Raw genomic sequence first — 11,267 nt, 5'->3', positions numbered from 1 at the left:
TCTGATTGAATTAGTCTTGGGCTTGGTAACTGGACAAGTTGTAATTTAAGATATTTTGTAGCTTAACATAGTTTAGAGTTCGATCAGCTTAAATATGGGCTTGTTCAGTTCCCTTTGTTATTTATACTTTCTTTTAATGTAGACTCATTTCATTTGACTGAAAATAAATGCCATGTAGTGTTACTGTCGAGGCTCTTAAAGTGGACAGTCTGCAGAAGCTCTGCTCATCTCTGGAACCTATTCTTCAGAGAGTTGTAAGACTTATGCCTTAATGATTTCCTTTTCTATGTGGTCTAGTTCTTGGAGTGGCTGCTACTATGTTCAATTCTTGTTCCTCACCCTGTACTTGAGTCGCATAATAAACTCATAATCATTGTTATCATTGTACTATTTGGCTATTGAGATTCTAGTAATTTATGTAACATTTATTGGAATGTAATGAAAAATATATCTAATCTCACTGACTGATGAGTATAAATGGTACTTATTGTGCAGAAGTCACTAATACCTAGTCTTACATTATCCGTGGCTGAACTTTTTCTGATAATTTTACTGATACGTTTCCTATTTCTTAAAAATCAACATATATGGGAATATGAAATAGGAGAAAGATATAATTTTTATGTGAATATACTGATTATCATTTTTCTTTTGTGTATTAGTCAGCACCTTTGTTTTACACTTTTTTTTGCTTGTGATGTTTAATAGGTCAGTGAGGAGGTTGAACGTGCTTTGGCGAAGATAGGCCCTGCAATGCTAATGGAAGGTCTGAGAAGTTGTTGTCTGTTGTGTAGCCAGTTTGAAATTTTTGAAAATATATAATCTGTTTCTAAATTTTATATTAGTTTTACTTTTTGAGATAAGATGTTTAGGGTTGGTTCTGTTTCCTAAATTCTAATACTGAAGATTCCAGGTCTTCCCCAAAACGAATTGAAGGTCCAGATGGTCGAAACTTGCAGCTGCACTTCAGGTCTAGGTTATCGCTTCCTCTCTTCACGGGTGGCAAAGTGGAAGGAGAGTAGGGTGCTGCAATTCATGTTGTTTTGGTTGATGGAAGCACTGGCCAACTTGTAATATCTAGACCTGAAGTCTCTGTGAAACTTGATGTTGTTGTGGTTGAAGGTGATTTTAACAATGAAGATGAAGAAGGTTGGACCCAAGAAGAATTTGAAAGTCATGTAGTGAAGGAACGTGAAGGAAAAAGACCTTTGTTGCATGGAGATCTTCAGCTGACCCTCAAGGATGGGGACCTTATATTTACTGATAACTCTAGTTGGATAAGAAGCAGGAAGTTCAGACTTGGATTAAAGGTTGCCTCGGGTTTTTGTGAGGGTATACACATACGTGAAGCAAAGACTGAAGCTTTTACTGTTAAAGATCACAGAGGGGAATGTATGTTTCTGTCATTCTGTGTCCTATCTTATTGTTCTTTTTTCCCCAATTATGTTTATTTATTTTTTTGCTTTTTGTATCATCCCTTCAACAGTATACAAGAAACACTATCCACCAGCATTGAACGATGAGGTGTGGAGATTGGACAAGATTGGCAAGGATGAATCATTCCACAAGACGCTTACTAGAGCAGGAATACTCACAGTTGAAGACTTTATCACCTATTATAATGCCATACTTTATCTTTATCAGAAAATAATTAAAAAGTACAACTTGAGAGAGAAGGGACACTCACAATATCAGAGTTATGCTTTGGGAATTAAAGAGGTGATCTACTTTCAATATATGTTTACTTGAATTTCGTAGAAACTCTAGCATAAAAATAAATAAATAAAGAAAGAAAGAAAGAAAGAAGAAAAAAATGCTTCAAGCACTAGCATCAAATACATTATGTCCCTGTTAACTCTATTAATTATATGTATCTTAAGGTAGAACAGAAACTAGGTTGACACATAAGCCCTCCAATTGAGAACAATAAAATAAAGATGAAAAAATTTGTAAAACTCCTTAGTGCTGAGGCCCAAAGAGAAGATAGAAATTTCATGCTTTCCCAGAGAGAACCGAAATCCATTTCCTTCAACTTCCAACCAAATTACATAAAGTACTGCTATTGTTTATGTAGAATTATGTCTATAAACATTGAAATCTATATTTATTGAGAAACCAATTGGCATGGGAAAAGTACAAAACGAGTGTGCTTTTGCCAAAGTGTATCAATAGTATTCTATGTAATTTAGTTGGAAGGTAAAGGAAATGGATTTGGATTCTCTATGGGAAAGCTTGACAGTTTCACCTGCATGATTGATACCATAAGGTTTATAAAGTTTTCATAAATTGTTCTACTTTTCCATTGCCAGGTCTGGGAAATTGATGAGAGCAAACATCATCCTGGTTTTGTACTTCACACATTGGGTTGGCCTTTGGATCAAAAGAGATATGGAGGATCGTTTATGTACCACATGAATGATAGACAGGTTAGAAAGTCCTTTTTTTTTTTTGCTTCGTCTAATTCATTCTTGACTACTCCAAAAGAAAGAAATGACCGACCTTATGAGAACTCAAAATAAAACATTTAATTACTATAAGTTTCTTTTTTGATGAGATCGTTGAGCATTGTTTATTGTCTGTGCCACAAGTCTAATTGTTTTGTTGTATGTGTGTGTGTTTTCTTTTTTGTTGTAAACTCATGAAGCGTTAAGTCTTATTTTTTTTAATCTTTCAGGTTTCCATTGGTCTAGTAGTTGCTTTGAATTATCGCAATCCTTTTTGAACCCTTATGAGGAGTTCCAGGTAATCTAGATCTCTAATTTCTTGATGTAAATGTGGTGATTTATTTATTTTTTACTGTCTCTTTTATGACTCTTGGGTATGAGAAGTTATTGGGAAATGAAAGGCTAATTTTTAAATTTTGTCTGGAGGGTATTGTTTCTTTCATCTTTGTTGGGAACATGATAGACCCCCAATATGATTCACGCACAATAGGATTACGAGGGGTAAAACTGTGACTTATTAGAAGGAGAAAGAATTAGGGGTATATTGGTCTTTGTACTTGGTATGATGCAGTGAACTTGTATGGGCTGTTTGCTAAGTTTGTTATGCTTAGATAGTTTGGGTTATATGGGAGGAAGCTAGGAGGGACATGGTGAGTCTTATTTTGTTATGAGCTATTGTTCTTGGGAGGGTTCTAGGTCTCTCGAATACCTGAGTATGCTCATCATTTCCAATTTTTTGTTGTTATAGTTTCCTACCTGCTATAGTGGAATCTGACAAGGTTCTATCAGAACATTCTTGATGTAGACTCTGAAATACATAAAAACAAACATACTATAAGTGGTCATTTAATACATGCATATGTTTTTTAAAACAGGGGTGCCAGTGCATATGAAGAATATTACTTGGCTGGTCAAAGTTAACTAAAGAAAGATTTCTTTTCCCTGTCTTCATCTATAAGATTTGCATCTGTCTTGAACGAATACCCTGTTGACTTTCTTTCAGGATAATGACTTGGTTATCCATCCTTTTTATGTGCGTAGGAGCTACTACTTAGATCACAAAAAGATATTAAAAAGAAAAATGTCAATGGAACACCACTTCTTCTAAGGTTTTACCACAGAAGACTTTAAATAAGTGGTGTGTGGGTTTTATGTACCACTGATTGTTTGGTTGTATGTGGTGTTAAATGTTCATACACTAAAAGAGGGTAGAAGAAACACAAATTACATAAAGTCTACTAAAATCAGTCAAGAAATCTGGAATGAAAACTTTCCCAATATCTTATGGTTTAACATATGTAAATTTGGTATATTTCATAGAGATCTTCACTATATTTTTATCTCAGTAGATTCTAAATCCGCCTCTTGTGCGTGTTTGTGTGTGGAGGAAAGATTAGTGAATTTCAAGTATTAATTTTGGACTTCCACTCGAGTTATTTTATTGTTTTCCTGGTGATAGAAACTTAAACATCATCCTACAATCAAACCAATGCTGGAAGGTGGGACAGTTCTCCAGTATGGAGCTCGCACTTTGAATGAAGGTGGTTTTCAGGTATGTTATCTTTATATTATCTGGAATATGTACTACAAATAACATTTTCTGGCGGGTTTTTCTGTACAAATACAAATATGATGCTAGTTAAATTTCAGTCTATCCCATACCCAGTTTTCCTTGGAGGAGCAATTATTGGATGTTCGGCTAGCTTCTTAAATGTTCCTAAAATCAAGGGAACACATATAGCAATGAAAACAGGTACCATCACCTAATCCTTTTAACTAATTCAATTTGCAATCAATAGATACACAAAGATAGAATTAGATAAATTTTGGATTTCAAAGGCTGTTTTAATATCTATTGACAAATTTTAATTTTCTATTAATCTTTTAAGTATTGATTATATTCTTTAGGTTGGGGATGGAATTGGCAAGGAGCATTGCAAAGGTAATTTGCAAGAGGTACGGAATTTGTTCTTTTAACTCTTATTATTAATATCTTAAAAATGTTAGAGGAGTTTGAATATCTTAAATATTCATCCATAGAGAAGTAGGTTCTGAGAATAAAATTGTGTGCTGTGGTGATAACGGAAGGTTGAAAACTTGTGTGTATTAGAGAAGTAGGTTCTGGAAAAAAAAATTGTGTGCTGCGGTGATATAAGGAAGAAAACTTATTGTGTGTTGTTTGAATTTTTTGACTTGGTATTGATAGATGGTTAGGTAAGCTTTTATATGTATAGATTGGATTTTTCATTATATGTATAGATTAAATTTTTCATTTAGTCATATTGTTTTCATTATTTCCATATGTATAGATTAGATTTAATTGCCACAACCCAAGCTAAAATCTTGTCTTTGATCCAAACCCAATTAGTTAGTGGCTACCATTTTAGAATCTGATTTTTAAATTAAAAACAACACTAGAATCTCTTGAACTAGAGACTATTAAATGGATAGAAAATAAACCAGCAGAATTAACAAAAAATGGTGTTCAAGACTTGTGTTTAGATAAGCCTCCAATAAGATAACTAGATAAGCATTTAGATAAGCCTCCAATAAGAAAGACTTGTGTTAGAAGTTGTCTGGGCTGTTAGGTTGGGAAGATATTGTAGATAGAGAGTGAGATTTACTTAGAGAAGAATTTGGCAATCTTTAGGAAAGGGGAGCCTCTCAATCTAACTCAACCTTGGGAAAGGAATTGTAATATGATCAATCTTGTGTCGGTGCAGGTCAGTTACCTGAAAAAATAAAAAAGACAAGAACATAGCAAAGATTCAATTCGAAAATCTACCAACAGAAAAGAAAGACAACAAATTTCCAGAAAAATATCGATGCAAAGTAACATATAATGAAAACTTACTCCACCCTAGAAGATATTAAGATGAATGACAAAAGGATAACACATAAAACACATGCACATGGACATGGAGGTATAAACCATGGACATGAGCATATATTTGTCTAATTTTAACATTTAATAAAGTTGAATTAAAAAAATAAGTAATCATATATATTCATATGTGTGCAAGAGAAAGAGAAGCTCAAAACTTGTTGATGAAGCATCATTGTAGACTTCATAAACATATGTTAAGTAAAATATAGGGTACTAGTCAATTAAACTTTGGTAGCAAGAATTGTTAACCCTTCACAAACTTCCTGAGCCACAATGATAAATACTTTAACATTTCACCAATCCTTATCAGCACCAAAGAATTCTCCAGTTAAACATTACTTACCTCCCATATTACGAAAATAGTCCATACCACTTTGAAGGAAAATTTTTCAAAAAATAAGAAAATATCAAGGGACTAATCAATAATGAGAGAGAAAGAACAGACAAATCATTTGCATAGTCTTTGTATGCTGCATTGTCTCCTACTTCAACCATCACATATAAAGTTTTACGTAATCATCTGATACAAATATTATCAGTTGGCCAAAAGAACCACTACAGCACCAACATAGCAAACTAACATAGAAACCAAAATATCAGTAAAGATGATAGACCCTGGAAGAGAATTACAGTACTCGAAAGAATTCCTTGTAAAGTATATATCTTATTGATACAATCGACCAAGCTTTCGAGTCCTTAGTTATCTATCTCTGTGAAAGCAACTTTACTACAATTAGAAATTACCTAAACATTCACTACCCTAACAAAAGTACAACTTAGTAATAGCATATATTGTAGAAGATGAAAAAGAGAAGTAGTTTACTTGTTTCAGACCAAATAATCAGGTCCTACGTCCAAGGCAGCAGAGTCCACAAGGTCCCTATATAGTCACTCAATAAAACACCACACCTACCTCTCTTTAGTACACATCTTCTAGACTTCAATCTAACCTGCAATAGACAATGCATACAACCAAGAAAGCAAAACTGACAGCATTTGTTCAAACCAGAAATTCGAACAGTAAGTAACAAATATTAATTGAACTAGAGAATATTAGAAAAAAAATAGAATGTGAACACCAAGATATATATAGAGCTGGTTCTTCTCCTCTGCACTAATCTGTAATGGTAGTACAAAACAATGGTGTCACCCTCTTCTATAATATTCTCACTTCCCTGTACAAAGAAATCCCAGAACTCACAACAATCTAATCTCTCTTGTCTTCACACACCACACTCCAAGTTTTCTTGCTTTTGATTACAAAATGATCATTTAACAAAGAGAGGTGACACCCTTTTATACACACTTAACAAAAGTAAGTTAAGAAAACAGAAGTAACAAGACCTTTTATTTGGTAACTAATTTCAACAAGCTTACTTCAAAGCATTCAATTCTAATGATCTTGCACAAATAGTTCCACTCTTAGAGTCTCAGTATACATAAAGCCTGTCAAAACAAAGTGAGCCATATTAACCATAATAAACTATACACATTAACACCATTTTGCAAAAGAAAAAAATTGGACTAAGTTCAATTTATAATAAAGTTGAATTAAAAAAATAAGTAATCATATATATTCATATGTGTGCAAGAGAAAGAGAAGCTCAAAACTTGTTGATGAAGCATCATTGTAGACTTCATAAACATAAGTTAATTAAAAATATAGGGTACTAGTCAATCAAGAACATAACTAACCACAATTCTATATGAAGAAAACACAAAACTCCAATTTTCTTTTGGTAGATCATAGCATATCAGTAACATAATGTTGTTCCACTTTTCTGGATAAGTTGAAAAATGAGATGAAATCATAGAATATGTGACAGATTGATCAATTTCAATTTTATACTTAATAGTCTATAAGTAATCAAATCCAAGAAAGAATATTGACATGATTTTGTTCTTTATCAGTAAAAAGAAATACAGAGTAATTATGTAAGACAATGCTGAAAAGAAAGGAATTTCTGCGCACAAAAAAGTTGATTATTAGTTCACTATACTACAATTTTTGGAGAAGTCATGCTTTCACTAGCATTACCATAAGTATAAGCATATGAAATCTCGCAATGTACCGCAGTCAAACAATATTCAGTCCCCTAAGGTAAATTATAAAAAGTTGTTATTGTTTTAAATTTTCATTTTAGAAGAACAATTATAGAAACTAATATATTGTCTTTAAAATAAATTTGGTAGAGTATTGCACTAGAAAAAAGACATAACTTTACAGAAGGGAAGAATGCTTGCTACTTGCTTGACTTGGCAGATGTAATTATTGCGGAAGGTTGTTGGGATTCTAGTGATCCAAAGATAACTGTACATGGAAAGCCTCTTGGACCAGACTTTATGCGAGTATGGGTTGATGTTGCTATTGTACCAGAATCTTACTTATTTCGTCCTAATCATGCGATGCTTACAATACAAGAAGCAGTTGGTTCCACAGTTGCATGGCCTTCTAAAAAAGTTATTGCAAGAGGTACATTTTCATACTCAAAAAATAACTAATGTCTTATCATTTAGTGTTTGGTTTCTTTGTTTGCTTTGGTATAGTTGTGAATCCATTATTTTGTATGTGGTGTCCTTTCTTGGATATAATCTCCATAGCATTTTTCTTGAAGTAATTTGTGATGCTAGATAATAACAATAAAATATTTCTTTGTTTATTTTGCAGATGTGACAAGCGAAGTATAAAAGGATAGTTAAGACTCCTTGAAAGTAGTAACTTTTAGACTCCTTGAATACTTAAAGAATATTTTGTTGTTGATGACAGTGTTGAATGTTTTAAACTAAATTGTGGATTGTTAATTCAATGTAGAATGTTCTTACTTTTTGTTATTTGAAAATCAAGTTCATTTGATGATGGTAGTATATATTAGAAAGCTAATTTTAATTATATAAAAAAAATTAAAATATAATAGAATAAATTAGTGTTATATAAATAAAATATATAATGAGAATTTAAACATATCTAAATATAACAATAATACGAAAATTGAGTTATAATATCTATTATAATAACACTTTTTATGCAAAGAATTATGTTATGCAAACTTCATTATATAACACAAATAATGTGTTATACTAAAGTGTAGTATAACACAAAAAAAGTGTTATACTAAAGTGTAGTATAACACAAAAAAAGTGTTATATAATCGACTATAAATAACATAATTCAACACTTATCTATATATTAAAATAACACAGAAATTGTGTTATCGTTGACAGTACAATAACACATATGTATAACACTGATAAAGTGTTATGTAAAGTACCCTGACCTACGATAACATAGTCGGTCTTAACACATCAGAAAGTGTTATCGTATGTTTTGATAACACATTTTCGGTGTTATTAAAAGCATTTTTTCTTGTAGTGAAAGACACCTCATAGTTCTACTACTATTGGTCCTAACAGGAGGGGTCATGGTACTCAGGGTGGCCACCAGGCCGACAACAAGGCTTGGAGAGGCTATCCGATATGCGTCAGGTGCACTTCAAGAAAGATTGCCCGAGATTGAAGAAGGGAGAACCAAGGAGTGCAAATATCTCAACTCTAGCTCGAGTGTCCGTCTCGACGCAGTCAGAGCCTGAGGCTGGTCCCTCAGTGGCAATAAGTTGGCTTTCTAATTCTCTATCTTTTATACTGTGCTGATTGATTCAGGTACTATGTATCTCTTATTAGATTCATAAATAGGATGTACATACTATGTGATTATTACTCTATGGGGCTTGAGATTTTAGTGCCTTCTGGGGGAGATTGGTAATTTCCAGGAGATGGGTCAGGGTATTATTAGTCGAGAGTTGGCAGAAAATTTATTGAGCTGGTTATATGAGACTATGATATGAATCGAAGTATAGTCTAGTTTACCAAGTAAGGGACAACCATGGACTGTAGGAAAAGATGGTGACTTTTAAGTTTAAAAGGAAATGACTCATTTGCTTTCACAAGATTCCTAGCTAAGGTGGTGAGTACCACCAGGGTTATACTAGGTAGACTAGAGGGAAACTAGATTGGCCAGTGTTTCAGATGGGTATACTGAGGATTTTTTGGGATTGCTGTCGCGCCTAGGGATTGAGTGTCATACGGAACTAATGCAGGGATATAACCGATATCTGAGGCATCATACAGAATGGAACCCATTGAATGGAAATAATTAAAGGTTCAGTCAAAGAAGTTACTCGAATTGGAGAATGATGAGACGGAGCTTCTCACCACAGGATATGTCAACACCCCCTTCATTAAGAAGAAGGACAAGTCTGTGAAAACGTGTAACGTATATGGGTAGCCGAGTAAAGTAATTGTGAAGAATCGGTATCCATCTCCAAGGGTGGAGGATTCATTTGTTCAGTTGCAAGGTATGCCATTTCTCTTGGGAATTGACCCTCGATCTTGGTCAGAGACCTTTTGTCTCCTGTTTTGCTTTCAAGTTGTAAGGTTGATCTTACTAAGCATTATCGCTTGCCTAGTTGTTCATGTTGTAAGTAAGTGCAAGGGAAAATCGAGCAGTGAGCACTGGAGTCTCTTGCAGGATCTACATGTGGCCCGGCCTTGGGGAAATTGCCACTTTTGAAATGTTGTTATTTAGTTTAAGTTCAAAACTTTGTTGGCTCACTTTAAAACTTTACATGATTATTTTAAATATTTTAAGGTGCGCACACGTCTTCCCAAAAGTTTTTTTTTTATGGATTTTTGAGACATTATGAAATGAAAATCTTTTATATTTCTGCAATAGTTTGGTTGTTATATTTGGGTCATTACACCCTCTCAATGGAAGCCATAGAGGGTGGTGGAATAGACTTTAAGAACTCGGACTGAAAGTCCCATCATTTCTAGTGTTGATTCTTAGAAAACATTGACCGAGCTACCATCATCAACTAATACTCGCTGAACTCTTCTATTGGCTAGCTGAATATTTATTGCCAAAGGACCGTTGTGAGGAAAATGAACGTGACTTGCATCTTGCTCAGTAAAGGTTATTGGTTGCTTGTCTATTCACTGTAGTTGTGGGATTTGTGCCCTTAAAGCGTATTTCTGTATGAACACTTACTGTTAATTAAATAAAGTTAATATTTTGCACTTGTATTTGTATTTAATTATACATGCCATTTATAATGAAGATCCAATATTATTGTTGTGGTATCAAATTAAGTATATGTATAATGATATATATCCAAGAGGACTTAATTAAAGATAATAATATAAAAATTGTCTGTAATCACTAAATAAAGTATGAGCTTTATTTAACAAAGATTATGAGTACAATTTACCTTATGTTTAAGACAGAGCAGTTTATTAAGACTGTTAAGTGTAGAGACACAAAAAGAAGAAATTCGACGGCCCCTACATGTCTTATACCTTCCCCTACAAAATAAAACTCGAAAAACTGACCCCATTCGTACTTCCATCAATTATTTGTCTATCAAAAAAGTGAATTAGTTCAGCCAATCTTCTTATACCTTGAATTCAGAATGTTTCATAAACAAAATCGATATAACCACGATTATATGCCCAATCATATATCACATTTATTATTTTATTTCCAAGAATTTGAAGTTTATTAGGAATACTTTTTCCAAATGAATTCAAAAAATTCAAATTTTGTAAAGATGAATAAACGGGCTTATATAAAAAGGATGCTATAAGAATTCCCAACAAAGCTATACTGACGAAAAAGTTGCATTTGTTAGAAATTCATACCAATTCCAACCCATCAAATTTTCTTTCTTCTGATGTAAAAGGTTTATAGATGGAGTTAACAATTTTGATAATATATCCAATTGCATTCCTTCTTGATTGAATTGAGTGAAGAAAGGAATTCCAATAACTCCAATGAAAAAAAGTAAATATACCCAATACAAGCATAGGGTTTTGATCCTTTTGTTCCGGGAGGAATAGCTTCTCATCATATTACAGCGGGAACCTTCGGCATATTGGCAGGT

General features: G+C 33.2%; 1 protein-coding gene across 1 annotated transcript; it reads left to right on the top strand.

The window, feature by feature from the left end:
- The first annotated feature begins 759 nt into the window (after positions 1–759).
- Positions 760–2,737, top strand: LOC133806183 (calmodulin-binding protein 60 D-like). The gene is made up of 6 exons (XM_062244306.1): positions 760–766; positions 907–970; positions 1,058–1,392; positions 1,487–1,719; positions 2,310–2,426; positions 2,675–2,737. Exons 1-6 carry the CDS (start codon positions 760–762, stop codon positions 2,720–2,722), a joined length of 804 nt encoding a protein of 267 aa, XP_062100290.1. The 3' UTR covers positions 2,723–2,737.
- The last annotated feature ends 8,530 nt before the right edge of the window (positions 2,738–11,267 follow it).

The sequence above is a fragment of the Humulus lupulus genome, chromosome X (genome assembly GCF_963169125.1).
Source record: "Humulus lupulus chromosome X, drHumLupu1.1, whole genome shotgun sequence".
In the NCBI taxonomy this organism is placed as follows: domain Eukaryota; kingdom Viridiplantae; phylum Streptophyta; class Magnoliopsida; order Rosales; family Cannabaceae; genus Humulus; species Humulus lupulus.
This window is presented reverse-complemented; position numbering and strand designations above follow the sequence as displayed.

Bases quoted from the DNA above. Each gene is read 5' to 3' on its own strand.
- LOC133806183 (XM_062244306.1), top strand. The intron at 1,720-2,309 runs GTGATCTACTTT...TTCCATTGCCAG, and splicing joins ATGCTTTGGGAATTAAAGAG to GTCTGGGAAATTGATGAGAG. The intron at 2,427-2,674 runs GTTAGAAAGTCC...TTAATCTTTCAG, and splicing joins ACCACATGAATGATAGACAG to GTTTCCATTGGTCTAGTAGT.